At 41.5% G+C, this 21,736-nt stretch overlaps 2 protein-coding genes across 3 annotated transcripts; one reads left to right on the top strand and one right to left on the bottom strand.

Moving 5' to 3' along the window:
- The first annotated feature begins 1,287 nt into the window (after positions 1 to 1,287).
- On the top strand, positions 1,288 to 9,825 carry crym (crystallin, mu). Of its 2 annotated transcripts, none has more exons than XR_007264414.1 (7): positions 1,288 to 1,431; positions 2,127 to 2,189; positions 4,841 to 4,942; positions 6,218 to 6,401; positions 6,808 to 6,871; positions 8,115 to 8,199; positions 9,207 to 9,825. XR_007264414.1 is itself a non-coding variant. In XM_048609895.1 (7 exons), exons 1-7 carry the CDS (start codon positions 1,297 to 1,299, stop codon positions 9,281 to 9,283), a joined length of 768 nt encoding a protein of 255 aa, XP_048465852.1. In that variant the 5' UTR covers positions 1,288 to 1,296; the 3' UTR covers positions 9,284 to 9,825. The 2 variants fall into 2 exon arrangements, 1 of the variants encoding a protein (XP_048465852.1); XM_048609895.1 differs by having other exon boundaries at positions 6,808 to 6,929.
- An 8,454-nt stretch (positions 9,826 to 18,279) lies between these two features.
- On the bottom strand, positions 18,280 to 21,363 carry anks4b (ankyrin repeat and sterile alpha motif domain containing 4B). The gene is made up of 2 exons (XM_020536386.2): positions 21,179 to 21,363; positions 18,280 to 19,408 (listed from the first exon to the last, which is right to left on the bottom strand). Exons 1-2 carry the CDS (start codon positions 21,340 to 21,342, stop codon positions 18,280 to 18,282), a joined length of 1,293 nt encoding a protein of 430 aa, XP_020391975.1. The 5' UTR covers positions 21,343 to 21,363.
- Between the last annotated feature and the right edge of the window lie 373 nt (positions 21,364 to 21,736).

Raw genomic sequence — 21,736 nt, 5'->3', positions numbered from 1 at the left:
CTCGGCCTGCTGTGTTCATCCAGCTCTACACCTTGTTATCTTAGATTCTCCAGCATCTGCAGTTCCTACTATCTCTGAAACATGTAAGCAACCAGTTTTCTTTTGATTTAACCAATGTTCCTAATCAACCTGTTCAGAGATGTTGGGACACTCCTCTGGAGGAAGGTGAGACTTGAACCCAGATCCCTTGGTTCAGGGGTAGGGACATTACCTCTGCCTCACAGGAGGACCCCTAGCTATCAGTTTATTAGACAGAATCCTGTGCACACAGATGGTGCTGCAGATTATTAGTCTTCATTGCAGTGAGAAGGCCCCTAACAAGGTCAGCATTCATTACCCATTCCTAATGACTATCACCTTCTTGTTCCACTGCCGTCAACTTGTAAGGGACCCCCACAGTGCTGTCAAAGAGGAAGTTCCAGGATTTTGACCTAGTGACTGTGAAGGAACAGCGATTTGGTTCTCAGTCATCATGATTGTGATTTGAAGGGAAACTTGCAGTTAGTGGAGTTCCAATTCATCTTCTGACCTTGTCCTTGTTGTTGGAAGTGGTCATGGTTTTTAAAGGTGCTGTCACTTAAGGTTTGGTAATTGTTGCAGTGCATCATGTAGATGGTACACACTTCTGCCACTGTATGTCGGTGGTGGAATGAATAAGAGTTAAAGGTGATGGATAAGGTGTTCAGCAAGTGGGCTGCTTTGCCCTGGGTGTTATTAACCTATGAGTGTTGTCGGGGCTGCAGTCATCCAAGCGAGTGGAAAGTATTCCATCATACTCCTGACTTGTGCTTACTCAATATATTTTACACTTTATTGTAGTGGGGTAACTTTGTGGAATTTTTCATGTCCAGCAACGAGTGAAAATGCCCCCACCTCACCTTTGACTTTGACCCTTTACCTCGTTTCTTCATCCTTGCTCTCTCCCCGCTACTGGGAAATTCCTTGGAACATTTGGGCAGTTAGCGTCATAGAGATGTACAGCGTAGAAACAGACCTTTTGGTCCAACTCGTCCATGCTGAGCAGATATCCTAAATTAATCTAGTCCTATTTGCCAGCATTTGGCCCATATCCCTCTAAGCCCTTCTTATTCATGTACCCATCCAGATGCCTGTTAAATGTAATAATTGTACAAGTCTAGACCACTTTCTCTGGCAGCTCATTCCATATGTTTTTTAAGAGTCCATGTTGTAATTGTGGAAGCTAGCACAATTTTTCTGCTTTATGTAAATATTCACTTTGTTTCTGTATTTTTCTGTTCAACTAATGGTTGAATATTGCTCAGTTTTTTAGGTGTGATGCCAGCATACAGTGCAAAGGATGATGCCTTGGTAACAAAACTTGTCAGATTTTATCAAACTAACAGCTTGGACACCACTTCTCATCATGCAACAGTGCTCCTGTTTGACCCAAGCAATGGCATCTTAAAGGCAGTATGTATCTGCTGTGTATATTCCACTCCTGTATCTCCAGTCCATGTGTTACGACATGATTGTAGGAACACACCCCAAATCATTTTATAGGTTGTGGAAATCCATATTCTTCCCTTGGTATAGAATAATTTCTTGTTCGCTGGTATAAGGCTCTAGAGCATTAACAGTTTGCCAGACTGTTCGTCAGCTTGTGAATCTACCCAATTGTTCACACTGAGGGAAAAGTGTGAAGATTTAGGAACACCACATGCTCGTTTAGGATTTTTAGTAAAATTTAAAACTTTAAGTCTCTGACAATAATCTTCTCCTAATGCAAGGGATCCATCATCAATAGGGGAACAAGAGAGTGAAGTACCACAGGCTTAATCTTGTATGTTTGGTACCTCAAAGTTGAATCTAAAACAAATTGAACTTTCTTTATCTTGGATGCTGAGAGTGACTGGGATTAAAATAGCTGGGTGGTTGCTTTTGACCAGCACAGACATGATGGAGTGAAGGGCCTTTTTCTTTGCAGTAGATCCCTATCTCTGTGATCCTATGACTTGAGATAGTCAGGATGAATTTGGTCTTAATGGGGTATGAAGCAAGGGTTTTATTTCCACAAAAAGTGCGGATGGACAACTGGAGTGTAGATAGTGTGCACTATGTATCAACTGTTGTAGGATGATTGATTTTTCTCTGTGTCGTTTCTGAAGGTGATGGATGGAGCAGTGATCACCGAAAAGAGAACTGCTGCAGTTTCTGCGATAGCAACCAAGGTAGTAATTGTTTAATGTGTGGGCATAATCATCACATAAGAGATAGGAAGGATTTTTTTCTTCCAGTGGGAAGGACTCAGTTTCTTTTCTGATTTCCTGAAAGCACTTTGCACAGGGCTGTGAATCCATGGGGAGGCAATAATTCAACATCTTCTAATAGCTCACATAGGAGCGTGGGAACTGGCGAGGCCATTGAGCCCCTCAAGCTAGTTACACCATCCAGTGAGATCATGGATGATCTGTGATCTGAGTCCATGTACCCACCTCTGCTGCCCCACACACCTTAATACCTTTAGTCAACAAACAGCCTATCAATCTCAGAATTAAAATTAACAACTGTTCTGGTATCAGATGTCGTTTGCAAAAAAAAACTTCCAAATCTCTGCCATCTTTTGTGTGTAGATGCTTTCCTAATTTCACTCCTGAAAAATCTGGCTCTAATTCTTAGACTATGCCCCATAATCCCAGACCAGGAGAAAAAAGTTTCTATCAATCTAATCTGTTTGCATCTATTAACAATTTGAAAACATTAATCAAATCGCCCTCAACCTTCTAAATTCCAGGTAAAACAACAATTTCTGCTTATAACTTTTGGAGTCCAGATACATTTACAGCGAATTGCCATAATGAGACTTGAAGCCGTGGCCCCAAACTGTACCAGTCACTGGGGGTGCACTGATAATGTTACCTAGCAGGGTGACGAAACATTTGCAACAAAGCCCACTGGCTCGGCGAACATGTCCACAACTTGTACCAATCATTGTAGAATTATACATTCCCAACTGAAATAACTTGCAAAATTAAAATGACAGAAAATCTAAGTAAATTCAAATAAAGTAACATTCAACAGTCTCTCTTAAATGGTAACTTTTGTGGCTTCTGCCTGATTTTATTTCTCTCTTCTTCCACTGTCTCTATTTCTTATCTGCCTTTTCCACTGGATCTCTCTCTCTCTGCTTTTATCACTTTGTCTGCCATTTGATTAGGTGCTGACAAAAACTTGTAGCATGTGATTCTACAGGGAACGCTATGAATGTCCCAGGTCATTGGTGAGTGAGGGTGGGGTAGGGTTTGTAGAGAGGGATTAGCTACTAGGAGGGGGAGAGGTTGAGAAGACGAGGCAAGGGCTAGTTCTCAGCAGACCCCTTGCCCTGATGCTGGGTTCTTATGAGCAAGCAGAGTTCCTATGAATAATTCCTCACCCTGGAGTCCCACAGCCAAATCCAACAGATCCTGGATTGGCAATCCCTGCTCGCTGCTGGCTGAATATATGTTGGCACCTGCATGGTGAGGTCCTTAAGTGGACATTAATCTCCCACTTATAGGTAGTGTCCAGGTGGAAAGGCCATCCATGAGATTTTACACTCCAAACTTGATTGGGCAGAGGCAGGAATTATTTGGAGGAGTTTCCATCTTGCACTTTCCTATTTGATTACATGCTGCCCACCTCCAAATTCATAATTAGGCTGTCTGTGTTAACCTCCATCCATTGAGCTTTGAATTCTCACTCATATTTCCAAATCCCTCCATGCCTTTGCTGCTGCATATCTCTGTGACTTCCACCAGACTCAAAATCTTCCAAGATCTCAACTCTCCTCTAACTCTGACTGCCTGTGTATCTCTGAGTTTAAATGATACACTGTTGATGGCCATGCTTTTAACTTTTCAGATCCTAATCCTTAGATGCCCCTTCCTAAACTGCTCGGTCTCTCTCTTTCCCTTTAAAATGCTTTTCTAAACTCTGACCAAACTTTGATCATCCGTCCTAATATATTCTTATGTAGCTCAGTGTAAAATATTGTTCAATAATGTTTCAAATGCCTCGGGATAGTTTATATTAATGGCGCTACATAACTGCAATTTGCTATTGTTCCGTGGGGTTTAGCAGCAACAATTGTGGCTGAACTTTTTTTCTCTCTAACTCATTAGTGCTGAGGATGATTTACTTTGCTGATGGCACTGAGACAGAAATCAGTTAACGCAACAAGGACCAACAATTGATCTGGAGCTTCCTTATCTGTGTAGAGGGGAGGGACAATTCAGAAAGAAGTCCACAAGTTATTCATTTCGTTTAAGTACTTTTAACCATCAAATCTCTCAGAAAGTCTACAGAGCAGTAGGGACCAGCTCTAACTTGGAGACTGTGACAATGCTCAATCAAAATGTCAAATTGAGGTAAAACATTAAACCAAGGTCTTATCTCCCTGTTTGGTGCTAAGGATCCCATAAAAATCTCAAAGGTGAGGAAGAGAAATTCTGCCAGTGCTCTTGGTTAACCTTCACCCGGCAAACGGCATTACATGAAAATATCTAATGTCCCAAGGTGCTTGAAAAATTATTGAATGTTTCATCACACTGTTTTGTGGGATCTTGCTGTGTGCAAAATGGCTGCCATATTTCCCTGGTTAATAGTCACGTAATTTCAGAGCCTGTTTGCAGAGTGGTTCAGCCACCTAACGCAGTAAATCATTACTCTCTTAATATAATGATAGATATAGGACTAAACGCAGAGCTGAAGGACAGACCACTCAAGTTTATAATGTCAGTCCCAAAGATTGCCACATTTCATATCCTGTCTCAGACAGAGAAACACCAAAGCTGATTTGTTCAGATTCTTTGTTTAAGTCTCAGTTTTGTTGATTTTTATCTAGTATCTCAAGCCTAAGAACCTGGATGTATTATGTATCCTGGGAGCTGGGTCGGTGGCTGTCAGTCACTATGAAATCTTCACCAAAATGTTTCCGTTCAAGCAGGTACCTCCACAAATTCTGCCTCTTCTTGTCTCTGTATTTCACATGTAAAAGGCGAATGGCGAATCCCTAGACACAACAGGACAATTTAGCATGGCTAATCTGCCTAACCTGCACATCTGTGGAGTGTATAGGAAAACCAGAGCACCCAGAGGGGACTCATGCAGATACAAGGAGAATGCGCAAACTCCACACAGACAATCACCCAAGGCTGGAATCAAACCTGGGTCCCTGGCGCTGTGAGGTAGCACTGCTAACCACTGAGCCACCGTGCCAGCCCTGTTATTGGAGGATCATAAGTAAGAAGGGAAATCAGCCAAATCTGGGATTGTGTGTGATGGCCTGTTTTGGAGTGAACTGTACAGATGTTTCTCATGTGTAAAGAGACCCCAAGCTCTAATATTTTTAGATCGTAGAGTTTTGATTCCTCATCTTGCAGGATATGAAAGTGTTAATAATGACAATTTTCACCAGGTATTGGGTCACAAACCAATCATCATTCATTCTGTACAATCAAATGAACAAAGATGCAGTCTATCTTGGTTTTTTCATGTGTTTATTTTGTTGTGGGCGGGGGAAGAGGTAATTTTACTTGTTTGTTCAGGAAAGCTTTTTAATACTTTCGAATTGCACAGTACCAGCATTCAGTCATCCAAAAGCAAATATATAAAAACAACTAAGGGTCAGTAGAAGTTAAATGTACAAGAGGCCCATTATGTTCCATCATATTTGTGCCAAAGTGATCCAAAGTCAATTCCCTCTGCCCTATCAGCTCTCCATAATCCTGTATCTCCTTCTGTTTCAAAATTTCATTCAAATCACTCAAAAGTTACCACGGACTCTGCATGAGTCCTGGCCTAAGGCAAAGTGTTTTGTGACCCAACCGCCCTCTGTGTGATTTAGACTGCAATACCTCCCTCTCAGTTAATAGGCAAAATTCAAAGGCACTGCAGTGAAGTCTGTCCCTGCAATCTGTCCCTTGAGGATAATGTAAAATCCACTGACACTATTTTGAAGATCAGGGGAATTATTCTGTCTATGATGGGCCAATATTTATCCCTCAGTCAGCATCACCAAAACAGATAATCTGGTTGTTATCAGATTGCAATTTGTGGGACCACTGGATAAAATAACTTTTCTCGTTGTTATTTAACAATCATGGTTAAATCACCTCTTGACTTCATTGCTGTGGTGGTAATTTCTTCCAATATCTCAAGTCTTTATTTATCTGCAACATTTTAAATTAAAGTAACTCCTGTTTCACTGATTGGATCACAGGTAAGGGTGTGGAGCCGAACTCGAGAACGGGTTGAAAAGTTTGCGAAAACAGTTGGGGGACCAGTGACAATTTGTGCCTCAGCAAAAGAAGCTGCTCTCGATGCTGATGTGGTGATAACAGTCACCATGGCAACAGAGCCCATTCTGTTTGGAGAATGGGTAAAACCTGGAGCCCATGTTAATGGTATGTAATAAACACACTGCACTTCTGGTGTGAGAAGTTATGATATTGTCCAGTCACTGCTGTTCTTGAAATGGGCTCTGGGAATTCTAACATCTATCTGAACCACAGGTTCAGTTTAGTGGTCTCTCCAACAGTACAGCACACCTTCAGACCTGTCCCTCCAACAGTGTAGCATTCCCTTACTACTGCCTCTTCAATGATGCAGCGGTCCCTCTGTACTTCCCCTGCATCCGTCCAGCACTTGCTCAGTGACACACTGATTTTCATTAAAGGCCAGCTCTCAAATCTCTGGGTTGGAACTTGAACCCACAATCTAGTGACAGTCTATAGGGGAAGAGAAAATCTCTGAAAACAATTCCTCAATTAGATTTTCTAATGAGTGTTTGTGATACATTTAATCTTTCAGCTGTTGGAGCTTGTCGACCAGACTGGCGGGAGCTGGATGATGGACTAATGAAGAATGCTGTCTTGTATGTGGATAGCAGAGAAGGAGTCATTAGGGAGTCAGGAGATGTCATCCTTTCGGGCGTAATTGGTGTTTGATGTTATTGCACACATACATTCAAACATATGGATTAGACCATTCAGCCCTTTGGGGTTTGATCATTAGCCGATCTGAATAAAGAAGGCAGTTCACCAACACTTTCGCTCAGACAATGAGGGATACCCACATACCAGGAGTGAACAATTTAAAAAAAAGTCACCTCTCATTCTCTAAACATGAACAGATGCAGACGCAACCTAACCAATCTTATCTCATGAAGTAATCTAGACCATAAAATAAGCTTGTCCAACCTTTCAGTAATTCCCAATCCCCTTGCTCCTCTGAAGGTTAAGCAACACTACAGTCAGTTCATTCCTCCTGTCCTTGCCTTTCCAGCTCTCCATTTAAGGATCTCCAGCTGAAGTCACCCAGAATCCATCCTCCTCCTTGCTGCATTGTGTGGCCATAGAAATAATAAATTTTAAGGTTAAAATCTACTTTTTAATTCTGCTTTTCATACATGCCGTGGCTTTGATCACCCATCACCACATTCTGCAGAAATGTTCAGAGAAGCTCCAGTAAGTTTCTGTGACTGATTTACTGATTTAGGAGGACCAGGAAGCTGGTAACGATCATGGTAATTGTCTAGTCCTGTTTTGCAGTGGGTGGGGTGTAGCGAGGATATTATTAGTAATGTTGATTTGGTCTCTGTACCTTTGCTTTGAAAAAGGGGAAAGGCTTCAGGATTTGTGCTCCTGATCACTCATTACATGTTGCTTCCCCCTTTCAAGTCTTTCCATCACTGGAGTTGCACGTGTGTTACCAGTGAGTGGGAAGAATGGTGATGCACACCAAATTCAAATAAGCTTAATTTTGAGGCTCATGGGTGAAAGAGACCACTTGAACATGGAACTACTAGGGAATAAGGAGACAAAGTTGTACAGGCATGAAAATAAAATTAGTGCAGTAAGGTTCAAAAAAGGGGGAAGTTATAGTAAGATTATATTATTCTACTAGTTTTTTTGTTAGTAATGGCTAAATTTTAGTAATTTATAGTTAGAACCCTGTTTCTATCAAGCACAGATCTGCTCTTCATTTGCCTCTTGTTGGATTTAACAGTTTTTTCAATTTAAGCTATAAACAATCTCTAATTGTAAAGTATTTGTTGTCATGGAACAAGGAGTACAGTACTGTCAATTATCAAAGCCATTTTTCAATTTATCTCACAGGCTGAAATCTTTGCAGAACTGGGAGAAGTGTTGAAAGGAACCAAACCCGCTGTGTGTGACAGGACCACAGTTTTCAAATCATTGGGTGAGAACAAACAAGCCATTATTAAGGCAGCTGATGACAGGACAAAGCTTGTCATTCACTGCTGCTCTGTGTTGTCGTGAAAGGTTCAATACAATAGTAATTGAGTCAAAAAGAAACCCAGCTTTTAGACATATTTTATTCAGTTGTAGGATTGGTTTAATTCTTACACTTGTTGTTAAAGAATAAATAACTCACCGAATTGCATCACATTCTGCTGGTCAATCCACCTCTGAAAGTCTGTTTTAACTTTATCTCTTGTGGGTCAAATGCTGAAATTTTGCTTCACACATTTACATTGAACCAGACAGTGCAGTAAAACTCCAGTCTTGCTTTGTCCCATAAATTGCCGTATAACACCTGTTTTATTTCCACTCTGACTGCTTTTTTGCAGTACCATTTCACAGCACTATTTGCCTTCCAATTTATGAATTTTTTGTGTCAGTGAGTTTCAGCAAGTCGTTGAAATGCTGCAGCATACAAACACAGGAATTAGAAGCAGGTTTGGGTCAATCATCCCCTCATGCCTGCTTTGCCATTTAATAGGGTCAGAGCTGATCTGATTATGGCCTGAATTCCACATTCCTGCATGTCTCGAATACCTTTTAACTTCCTTCTCAGTGAAGAATCTGTCATTGCAACTTAGCATCACCACTAAGTCTGACTGTCCTCACCCAGCCTTTCTCACATTTCTAGCAGGAGTTGCTGGCAATTGGTGATGATGTTGCTGGCCTATTTTAAACCTGTGTTACCAGTGGAGTCAGCACAGCCTGTGGGAGTGAACACAAGACTTTGCTGCTATGTGTCAGTAAGTGGGAAAGGGCAAAATGGCTGCAAAATCCTTTTTTAAATTACAGAAAGATCCAGCATGTCTGCCGTACTTTTGGTATGACCTTAATGAGCACAGGAATGGATACTCCATTGTACAAAATCTTCATTAAACCAGTTACTCTTGTTGTTTAAATGAAGCTTTGACTGCTAAAGCTGTTTTTTTGTGTAATTTCTTCCAGGCATGGCCATTGAAGACACAGTCACCGCCAAACTGGTTTATGATTGTTGGGAAGTTAAAAATAAACAGAAATCCTAACACTTTACAAAATACAATTTTCGTTCTACAAAATATTGTTTCACTAAATTGGATGATGTTGAATCAGAATAATGGGACTGTTCAAACAAATTAAAGATGTATTTAATTCAGCCTGTGAAAACACAAACCTAGTATTAACAAGTTTAAAAAAAATCTCTCAACTTGTACAAATACATCAGTTGTCGAATTTCAATCCAACTGTTACCAATGTTTGTTACATGATTGATTTCATAATGTTATGAAATGATACAAAATGCCCATTGTGTTTGTGCCACAACACTGAAAGAGTTATCTCACTTAGTCCCTCAGCCCCTCTCTTTCCCCAAAGTCCTGCACACGTCTGCTTTAAAAAGTAATCTCTAATTACAATTGTGTTTTACAGAAAAACCTTGTATTAAATTGTTGAAAAGCAAAGGAGTGGTGGTTGCAAAAAAAATTAGTCAAATTGATATACTGTGTCCTTACAAAGTATGGAGGCTGAATTATTAATGAAATTACCAGTTTACTGTACATAACTAGAAATAAAAAGCCTTGTCACTTTTTTTACTAGTATTGTCCATTTTTGTGGGAAATGAAGATTTATTTTCACATGATCTTTGCACACAATTGAATGATGATCCATAAACAGAATCTGACAGCACTTGGAAGAGGCTGTGAAGAGGTGGGATGGCAGTTTAGTACAATGGGGAACGTGGGTTTGTAGATGGGAGCTTGGTTATGGTTAAAATTGGGAAGATATATATTCAGCTTTTCACACGTCCCTCTCAATGTAGTTGTGGGATTAATTTGGGAACATTTTCCATAATTGGAAGCTAGGTTGTCCTCTGAAGGACAGTTTTGCAATGTAACATCTGTGGAAGTTGTCTCAAGCTTGAAGAGATGTTTCTAACTCTTGAGATTCCACTGAACTGTGGATTAGCTAGGTTTCTATTTTTTGCTGCTTCATTTATTACTGGCCTTAATGAGACTGTTTGGTTCATCCACTTTGACTGCGTCCATTTAGCTAATTCAATCTTCCTTTATTTAGGCACAAATGCTACACAATGCAGAAAACCATTTATTATAATGGAGGATTGGAGAGAGGTGTGAAGGCAGGTTGGTATACAATCGGCTGTGTGAAAGTCAGCTCAGTTTATACATCCTGTATCTCACATAAGAATCCCCTCTCCTTTCCTTAGAGTGGCTGAGGCCATAAGGGCACTTATCACACAGATCAGAATTGGTTAATGCCCAATATATTATAGTTAGAAACCAGGTCAAACTCTCCATCTTTGTGACAGAATAACTGAATGACATTCCGCAAATAGTTAAGGCAAACCAGGGCAGGACTTACACAGTTAATGGTAGGGCCCTGGGGAGCGTTGCCAAACAAAGAGACCTAGGGGTGCAAGGATATAGTTTTTTTTCGTAAAAGTGGAGTCGCAGGTAAATGGGATAGTAAAGAAGGCAGCTGGGACGCTTGCCTTCATTGATCAGAACACTGAGTACAGGAGTTGGGATGTCATGTTGCGGATGTACAGGACACAGGTGAGGCCACTTTTAGAATACTGCGTACAATTCCGGTCGCCCTTCTATAGGAAGGATGTTGTTAAACTAGAGCAGGTGCAGAAAAGATATATAAGGATGTTGCCAGAACTGGAGTGTTTGATTTTAGGGAGAGGCTGAATAGGCTGAGACAACAAGGTGCAGAGCTGGATGAACACAGCAGGCCAAGCAGCATCATAGGAGCAGAAAGGCTGCATATGTTGCTGCTTGGCCTGCTGTGTTCATCCAGCTCTGCACCTTGTTGTCTCGGATTCTGCAGCATCTGCAGTTCCTACTATCTCTGGCTGAATAGGCTAGGACTTTTTCTTTGGAGCATCAGAGGACAAAGGTTGACTTTATAGAGGTTTATAAAATCATGAGGAGCATGGATATGGTGAGTAGTCAAGGTCCTTTTCCTGGGGTGGGGGAGTCCAAAACTAGAAGGCATAGGTTTAAGATGAGAGGGGAAAGACTTAAAAGGGACCTAAGGGGCAGCTTTTTCACGCAAAGAGTGAAAAAGCTACCAGAGGAAGTGATGGAGGCTGGTACAATTACAACATTTACAAGGCATCTGGATGGGTATATGAATAGGAAGTGTTTAGAGGGATATGGGCCAAATCCTGGCAAATGGGACTAGGTAAGACTGGGACATCTGGTGAGCGTGGATCAGTTGGACCAAAGGGTCTGTTTCTATGCTGTATGGCTCTATGACTTTATAAACAAAATAAAATGTATCCAAAAAAGGGGTTAGATTACATAGAGTCTACAGATACTCAGAACTGGCCATTCCACCCAGCTGGTCTTAGCTGGTATGCATGGACCACACAAGCCTCCTTCCGTTCCACTTATTTCACCCTATCTTCTATACCTTTCTCTCTCATTTACCCAGGTTCCCCTTAAATGCATCTATCCTATTCACCTCAACACTCCATGTTGGAGCAAGTGCCAAATTCTCACCAGTCTCTGATTAAAAGTAGTTTATCCTGATTTCTAATGGGATTCATTGATAATTATCATATTTATTTATTGTAGAGGACTCTGTAACACACTCCACTTCAAATTACTATTCCACAAGTTCTCACTTTGAAATGAGTAATGTGAAACAGTTCACTTTTATAGAGTAATGTTACATATCCAAGTGACTGAAGAGCATTTTAAAGGACAGATAAGTTCCAACAACAGTTAAAGATCTATATTCCAGAACATAATCATGTGCCAGAGACCACAACTCTTTTTTTATAACACACAAATCTCCACTCCCTTTTGCTAAACCTAAACATGCAATGTGGAAATTTGAGTACTTTTAATGATCCACTAACTTCTATTTAACTTCCCCCAATAAAATGGGTAATGGATGCTTCAATATAGTTCCTGTTTCATATTACACTGGCCATTTCTGCCACCAGGGAACGATGATGGTCCTGGATTAAACACTGGAGATTGCTCGGACTCCAACTCTTCTCAATGGTGTGCAAACTTGCTTACCTATTTCATGTTAAAAGAAAGTCACATATTAATAGTGAACAGCAAACAATACTTAAAACAAAAATGTAGATGATTGAAGGGATTAACTTCATAGTAAGGGACTGTGTCTTTCAGATTTTTCTTGTTAGAAAAAGAATTTGCATTTATTTTAGCAACAGTTTAACATTGGTGGCATGGTGGCACAGTGGTCAGCACTGCTCCCTTCTAGTGTGAGGGACCTGGGTTCGAGTCCACCTTTGGGCGCCTGTCTGTGTGGAGTTTGCACATTCTCCCTGTGTCTGTGTGGGTTTGTTCCAGTTCCTCCCGCAGTCCAAAGATGTGTAGGCTAAGTGGATTGGCCATGCTAAATTGCCTATAGTGTTCAGGGATGTGTACATAGGTTACAGAGAAAGGGTAATGGGTCTGGGTGGGGTGCTCTGAGAGTCAGAGTGGACTTGTCAAGCCGAAGAGCCTGTTTCCACACTGTAGGGATTCTGTGATCTATGTCTGTAAGGTATTATTTTGTGTGTGTGTCAATGTCCCATATAACATCATCACAGTCCAAGGATATGTCCTTTACCACTGGCAGGACAGACCCACCTGAGGTGCTGGAATGGCATTTTTTGGTCAATAGAGAGTTGCCCTGGAGGTCCCTAGGACATAGACTCTGGACCGTCTGAAGTCTCATGGTATTAAGTCAAACATGGGTAAGAAACCACCTGCTGATTACCCAACTACAGCACTCTCTTAGCTTATATATCAGTTCTCCTCTGTGTTGAACACACCACTTGGAAAAAGCACTGAGTATACCAAGGGCACAGAATGTACACTGTATTGGGGAGAAGTTTCAATGTCCATCACTAAGAGTGGCTCAGTAGTACCTCTACTGACTAAGCTAGCTAACTCCTAATGGTCATAGTGGTGGTATATTGAGATTGAAAAATCCACTGGACCTTATTCTCCCAAACTATTGCAGGTACGTCTGTCCATGACATTATTGGTAGGTGTGACCACTGCACAGTTCTTATAGAAACAACAAGTTCGAACCGACAATAGAATGCATCATGTTGAGTGGCACTACTAATGTGCTGAATGGGATAGATGTCAAACTAAAATTCATCCTCACCTTTATTTTAAATGGCCTACCCTTATCTGTGATCATTATTCTTGGTGCAGGGGCTACTCAGTTCTAGACTTCATTACAGCCTTGGTCCAGACAGTCAAAAGTACTGAACTCAAGAGGTGAGAACGATTTTGACTGCCCTTGACATCAAGGCAGCAGTTTAGCATCAAGGAACCCTATCAAAACTGAAGTCAATGAGAATCGGGGGGAAATTCTCCACTGCTTCGAGTCTTACTTAGCACAAAGGAAGGTGATTGTGGTCGTTGGAGGTCAATAATCTCAGTCTCAGGACATCATGGCAGATGTTTCTTAGGGTAGTGTCCTAGGCCCATATCTTCAGCTGCTTCATACAGCAGCTTCCTCCATCGTAAAGTTAGTAATGGGAATGTTCTGTGATGATTTCACAATGTTTAGCATCTTCTGCAATACCCAGATACTGAAGTAATAAAAAAGTACTAAAAAATTATAAAGTCCACATACAGTAAGACATGGACAACATTCAGACTTGGACTGATAACTGGCAAGTATTTTTTTTTTATTTATTCACTCGTGGGACATGGCATCATTGGCTGGTTCAGCATTTATTGCCTGTCCCTAATTGCCCTTGAGAAGGTGTGGTGAGCTGCCATCTTGAACCACTGCAGTCCATGTACTATAGGTAGATGCAGAATGCCCTTAGGGAGCGAATTCCAGGATTTAAACCCAGCAACAGTGAAGGAATGGCAATATGGTTCCAAGTCAGAATGGTGAGTGGCTTGGAGGGGAATTTACAGCTGGTGGTGTTCCCATGTATCTGCTGCCCTTGTCCTTCTAGATAGAAGTGGTCATGGGTTGTGGCAAGTGCTGTCTAAGGATTTTTGGTGAATTTCTGTAAAGCATTTTGGAGATAGCATACACTGCAGCTACTGAGGGTTGGTGGTGGAGGGAGTGGATTTGGTGCCAGTTAAGTGGGCTGCCTTGTCCTGGATGGTGTCAAGCTTCTTGAGTGTTGTTGGAGCTGCACTCTTCCAGGCAAATGGGCAGTATTCCATCACATTCTTGACTTGTACCTTGCAGATGATGGAGAGGTTTTGGGGAGTCAGGAGGTGAGTTACTCACTGCAGTATTTCTAACTTCTGACCTGCTGTTATATTCACTCATTCATGCCATAAAGGAGCCAGGCAATGACAATGAGAGCTACAAGAGCAGGTCAGAGGTGAGAATTCTATGGGAAGTAACTCACCCTCTGTCTCTACAATGCCTGTCAATCATCTGCAATGCACAAGTAAGAAGTGTGATGGAATCTCCACTTGCCTGGATGGAAGCAGCTTCAACAACACTTAAGGAGCTCATCACCATCCAGGCCAAACCAGTCCACGTGACTGGCATTCCACACACTATTCAATTCCTTTACAAGACGGTGGTGGTAGAGTAGGCAGCATGTGGGCTTCTGTGCCTGGGCTTGTCCTTTTCATCTGCATTTTTTTTCTTTCTCTTTCTCCTTCTTCCCCTTCTTTTTCTCAAACTTAACCTGACAACGAGAGCTCTTCGGCAGGAGGCAGCTTCGTTGTGCGCCGGAGTGGCGGAGGCATCTTCAGAGGCAGCGTGGCAGTAGAGCCGGTTGGTCGGCCTGTGAAGCCTGGAACGGGACTCTCGCTTCCATGTGGAATGGGCCCCTGGTGGTGGCATGGCATGGGCTGAGAAACCCGGAGCAGGACACCCTCAGCGGCATGACGTGTGCTGGGAAACCCAGAGTGCGATACTCTTGGCTGCGTGGCATGGGCTGGGAAACCCAGTGTGGGATACTCTTGGCAGCATGGCATGGGCTGGGAGACCCATAGTGGGATACTCTTGGCAGCATGGCATGAACTGGGAAACCCATAGTGGGATACTCTTGGCAGCATGGCATGGGCTGGGAAACCCAGAGCAGGACTCTGGCACTGGCATGCTGTAGCAACAGAGAAGGAAAAGTTGAACTCTTTGAGTTTTTTTTAAAAATTTTATTCTAATTTAATGTGAATGGCACCTATGTACGGTAATGGTACACATTTTTCACTGTATTTTATATTGAATGCACATGACAATAAAGGATATTCTACCCTATCAACACACAGAGGCAGCAGTGTGTACTACATATAAGATGCAATGCAGCTCCTTCAACAACATCTTTGAAACCTGTGATCTCTGCCATCTAGAAGGACAACCATGTATGTATGTATGAAGTTCCCCTCCAAGCCATGAACAATCCTAACTTAAATACATTGCCATTCCTCTAGTGTCACTGTGCCAAAACATACTGGAACTCTCTCTCTAACAGCACAGTTAACATGCCTACATTATAACTGCTGCGGTTCAAAAAAATGGGACACCACCATCTTCTCAACAGCGCTTAGAAATTGGCAATGAACGCTGGTCTAGATAGTGACACCCACATCCTGGGAAAGAGTTAAAAAAAAATCTAGTAACTAAAACTTAATAATGGTGTTTGTTTGCTCATTACTACACTGGGCATTACAAACAATCACAGATCAATTAAAATCTAGCAGTTTAGAATAGGGATTGAGTATGAACACCAAAAAGACAAAAACCATGACTGTTAGAAGGAAGACATTAGAAGGAACTAGAATGAAGATTGAAGTGGATGGTGTAACACTGGAACAAGTACAGGTAGATAGGTTTAGCTATTTACGACAAATGTTAATAGAAGATGGAAAGATGAAATGCAGAGATTAGAAGAAGGATTGAGAAATTCTGTAAGTAATTTTGTGTTAACAAGAAAATTCAAAATTGTAACAAAGAAAAAACACATAAGATGTTACATTCTATCCATTTTTCTGCACACCTCAGAAACCTGGGTAAGGAATAAAACTGTGGAAGAAAATAGAGGCTTTAAAATTTGGATGCAGTGCCTTATGCTAAAATTCCATTGAAATACCATTAGACAATGAAGAGGTGCTTTATATTTCAAGAGATAAAAGAACTCCTAAAAAAAGACATCCAGAAAAGAAAATATTAGCACTTTGGCTATTTGATGAGAGGTTAGTGGATAAAATTAGTATATTAGCACAGAAGAGGGCTGGCTGGCTAATAGTTGGGATGAGGTGGGTGGCATTTTCAGGATAGCAACCTGTAACAAGTGGAGTGCCAAGGGAATCAGTGGTTGGACCACAATTATTTATAATAGATATTAATAACTTGGATGAGGAAAGTGAACGTACTATAGCCACGGTTATGTATTACACAAAAATAGATGGGAAGGTGAGGATGATACAAAAAGTCTGCAGAATGACACAGACAGGTTGAGTGAATAGGCAAAAACTTGGCAGACAAAATATAATGTGGGAAAATGTGAGGTTGAGCATTTTGGCCAGAAGTACAGAGGAGCTGAATATTACTTAAATAGAGAAAGGCTGTAGAAAGCTACAGCACAGAGCGATATAGGAGTCCTCATGCATAAATCACAAAAAGCTAGCATACAAGTTCAGCACATCAATCTCTCTGCATGGAACATTGGAGAAACTGCACACGCAGCCATGTGACTTAGACGTTATGTTGCCTGGCGACCTGTATGAAGCAGAAGTTACTCGTCACTAATTAAGCCAATCATGAATGTTGTCCATGTCTTGATACATGTAGGGATGGAACATTTCAGTATCCGAGAAATCACAAATGTCATTGAAAATTGCAGAATAATCAGCAACCATCCTGACTTCTCATCTGAGGATAGAGTATAGGTCATTGGTGAAGCAGGTTTGGACACATTCTACTTCTTCTAGTTATGATTATGACTTGTTACAAAAACAGAAATTGCTGGTGAAATTCAACTGGTCTGGCAGCATCTGTGGGGATTAAGCAGAGTGAATGTTTTGAGCCTGGTGACTTTTCATTAGTGCTGAAGTAACTGAGGTTTCACCAGCAATTTCTGTTTTTGTTTCAAATCTTCAGCATCCACAGGTCTTTGTTTTATTATGACCTGTTACCCTATCTGAACCACATCAGATCGGCTGAACCCTTCTGTAGGTTCACACAGCTTGTATCTTACCTTCCTTCTTTCCATTTTGTTTGGTTTGACTCTATTTTGACTTTCAGGGAATGTATGGCAATTTTGATCTGGTTTGGAGCACAGCCAAGGAGGGAGAATATTTTGAACAAAAAAAAATTATGGACTATTACTAAAAGAATTTCATGACTGTCCTCAGGTTTCTGAATGAGTTGTAACCTATGAGCCACAGGTGGTGCTCAAGAGGCACACATGTAGAAAAGTCTCTATTCAGCTCACAATCTCAGGGAGCCCAGTACTCGGTTGCCAGGGATCTGCTGGAGCTTTTATAGACAATCAAGTGCACAGTATCATTAGATGGCTGAACGAGATTATGTCCCTCTGTAACTCCCTAGCAGAGGCAAAATCTGCTGCAACTTTGTTTTTATTATTGTTTGCTCTTGAGGTGTGGCCATCACAGGCAAGGCTAACAATAATTTCCCATCTCTGACTGCCCTGACGAAGTGGTGGTGATCTGCCTTCTTTCTGAACTACGGCAGTTTGCCTAAGCTACTTCAGGATGCAATACCAGTCAACCAGACAGTGGGCTGGAATCAGTCATAAGGATTCCACTTAAAAAGTGGCTTTGAAATCTTTTACATTCACCTAAAAGCTGGAGCCTCAGTTTAACATTCCCATCCAAAAGACAGCAATTCCATTTCCTCAGTGGACTGTGAGTCTTGGGTTATGTGCTCAATTCGTGCAATGGGATTTGAGCCTACATCTTTTTGATTCAGTGGTGCCAGTGCTATTAACTGAACCACCTTAAAATGAACCACCACATTCACGACTTTAGTCCTTTGAACTGCAGAACAATTGTGTAAAATTGATAGCAAACAGCTCTATCTGCTTTAAATATGGTGTTACTTACAATACAGTATCCACTAGTTTGTTTGGTGTTTCCAAAACTAACTTTCTTCTTTCTACAGCAGAAATAATCTTTTTCCGTGGTCCAAGCGGCAGATTGATACTTTTCAGATCTGCATCAGTGCACAGCATGAGGGAGTCCAGGTCAATCTGCTCTCTTGCCAGGAAAGGGATGAACTCTGTCATATTCTGACACGCCAAGAAGGTTTCAAGTGGTGTCGTCTCAGGCTCATCATCATCCAGACCGATATCATCTTTGTTCCAGGGCAAATCATCTTCCTCTTCTTCATTGAAAGTTTCAAGATCTGGAGACATTTCCTTGGGCTTCAACACTTCGCTGCGCAATTTGGAACCAATGTCTTCTACTTCATTACTGCTGAACATTTCCTCTTCCATGTTTAAACCCAGGACAAAATTCCGTCTGAAGAGCATATTTCCCAATCCTGGTCGATTGAAGAGAGACTCATGACCGAAGTTGTTATCATAGTCAGAGGATTTCAAATCAGAAGAGGCTGCGTTCTCTTCATCTCGTTCATTAAACACATCCAGTACATTGGCCCGAATCCCAATGTCTCGTTCTTGCTTTACAAAAATGACATCCTTTTCTAGTTGCTGCTGAGTGAAGCTTTTGCTGTTATCCTTCTTCTTAAGTCTCTTCTGCAGAGATCCTTTGATAATGGAAGAAATGGAACCTTTGTGTTGTGGTTCACTTACTGTGGAGAGGTCACTGACACTGGATATAGTTCCATGCTGTACTGAAGAAGCAGCACCTTCACTTTGGCCTTCCATCTCCCGGCTATATTTCTTGTTCATCCGATTTTGGTGCTTTTTCTTGCGTTTTTCACACAGTTTGATTTGTTTCTCACTGTCCTTTATTGCCTTTTCTTTTAGCCTGGCCACCTGTTTCGGATTCATGGTGATTTGCTTGGTGGCAGCTGTGTCCAGGAAGCGGACACATTCCATTCGATCCTTACTGGCAGCAGCATCCATGGCAGAATGGAAATCATTGTCCAAAGCCCAAATATTTGCACCAAAGTTAACCAAGAAAGTGACAATGTGAAGGTGGCCATTGGTTGAAGCGTGGTGCAGGGGTGTATTGCCCCAGATATCACATATATCAGGATCACCACTGAAATACAAGCCACAAAGAGTTGATTTGATACAGGGTTTTACATTATGTCGTGAGTCTTTTGCTTCAAATTCTCAAACTTTATCTTCCTACACATTTTTCCTAGCACTGGTGGTAAATGTTGATCTGGGTTATTAACCTCCTGATTCTTTACCCAAGTTGTCATTCTTGATACTTTGCCTCAGACAGTGAGTGCTGAGTTGACCATGAAGACATCATGCGCAAATCTGATCTAACCTATGATTTGAATGGGATGCTTAAGCCTACAGTAGCCTAGAGTAGCTTAGTGAAGACCAGCTCATTCAATGGAGACTAGAACCTAAGTCTAGGGTATGTGTCCAACTGAGCAGGACAAGTAATAACTAGGCTAACAGACACACTCAGCACTTTCAATAACTAGTGGAACAGACTATGCCCACTGCTTACAACTTTGGCACTCTGCTCTCTGTGTCAGAAGGATAGGGGTTCCAATTCCACTCCAAGAACCTGAGCACTTAATCCAAATGGGCCCTTCATTATAGTGCTGAAGGAGTTCTGCACTGTTAAGAGGTGTTAGTCCTGTGGATGAGATATTAAATGTGGCCCCATCTGTGTTCTTAAGTGGACATAAGTGATCCCAATAAACTATTCAAAGAAGAGCAGGCAAGCTCATCCTGGTGTTGTGGCCAATATTTATCCCTTGATCGATCGATCACTGAATCAGATTGTCTGGTCATCATTACATTACTCTTTGTGGGAGTTTGCTGTGTAGAAATTAGCATGCATCATGCATCACAACAGTGATTACACTTCATGAAGTACTCAATTAAATGTACAGCACTTTGGGATACATGTGGTTCTGGTGGACAATGCTATAAAAATGCAAACATTGTGCTTTGTCCCCTCTCTCCCAGTCATGTGACTGGAGTGATTGGCACGTTGAACCCTTGACAACGTTTGACAGTGATCAGCAATAATCTATATCTGTCGTGACTTTGAGCAATGATGCAGGCAGGCATGCCTGATCGGTGACTTTAAGATCATGATTTGTGACATCAATTCAGGTTGATGAGAGGCACGCCCCTGAAACATTACAACACAATGTATTTCTGAGGATTCCCCTGCTGTTTAATTACAGAAATATTTATTTTATATCAATTTGGATTCTTTCTGTACTGGGGTCTTTCCTCCAAATGACAAATAGTTCAAGGAAAGTTTGTCAACTGCGAACCTGCAACATTCTCTGAATGTCTATTATTTCAAAGCACTTTTACAAAATAAATTCTCAATTAAAGGAAATACAAATTTAAAATAAACAATGAATGACTTGCAATTATATACAGCCTTTCACAAAGTCAAAATGTTCCAAAAACTTTCCAACTAAAGAAGGACTTTTTTGTGCAATCACTGTTTTACAGTAGGAGATTTGATAGCCAGTTTGTGTTAAACGAGATTCCACCGACAGCAATAACATAATGATTGGACTATAGTCTTTAAAGATGAATGTTGGACAGAGCTGCAGGGATATTCCTCCTGTCGTTCAAAATAGAACCGTGGGACCTTTTACACTGCCCTGCCTGGGCCTGGTTTAAGGACTCATAATGAAAGAAAGCACCTCGAACAGTGCAGCACTCTCAGATCAGTTCAGCCTGGATGATTTAAAGCGATTGCAGTGTATCTTAATCTACAATCCTCTTCAGAGGGGAAAATGTTCCCCTCTGAAACAGAAATAATAATTTTATTTGGAAAAAAAACCATGAAGGGTAATATAAAAGAGGTTATGACACTCACCCTCTGCTGCAGATGAGCTGCAGAGCCTCCAAATGGCCGTGATATGCCGCCCAAAGCGTCGGGGTCATTCCATCCTCATCCGGACTGTTCAGATCCCTCTTTGTGGCCTCCTTCAGGGCACCTAGGTAGCCATCCCTGGCTGCTTTGTGGTACCTCTCAGTCATGGTTCAAATCCTAAGGCTGGCCTACACACACACACACACCGCTGGCAGCTGGAGTGAAGCAGCCAGTGATTAAGAACCCGGAGATGGAGTGGCACCGCCCAGGGTGGGACATGAGGGACAAGGTCCACTCTCCAGAAACTGCAAATTTAAGGCAGGCCAGCTGACGAGATTATCGGGTGTTATTTCCCCTGTTACTTCCTCCTGTTTCTTGAACACATTTATGTAATTTAAACATTGTTTGGTGTAAAATGCACCCTGCAAAAGGGCACCGTTTGTCTAAACTGAAAAACAAACGAATGTCTGTGTTTGCATGTCAGTTGTCTCTTGCATTGTTTATCCGATAAATACTTCAATTGTTTTTTGCATTTTCACAATGCAAGGTTCCCGCTGCTTC

This window comes from Rhincodon typus, chromosome 21 (assembly GCF_021869965.1).
Source record: "Rhincodon typus isolate 14 chromosome 21, sRhiTyp1.1, whole genome shotgun sequence".
In the NCBI taxonomy this organism is placed as follows: Eukaryota; Metazoa; Chordata; class Chondrichthyes; order Orectolobiformes; family Rhincodontidae; genus Rhincodon; species Rhincodon typus.
This window is presented reverse-complemented; position numbering and strand designations above follow the sequence as displayed.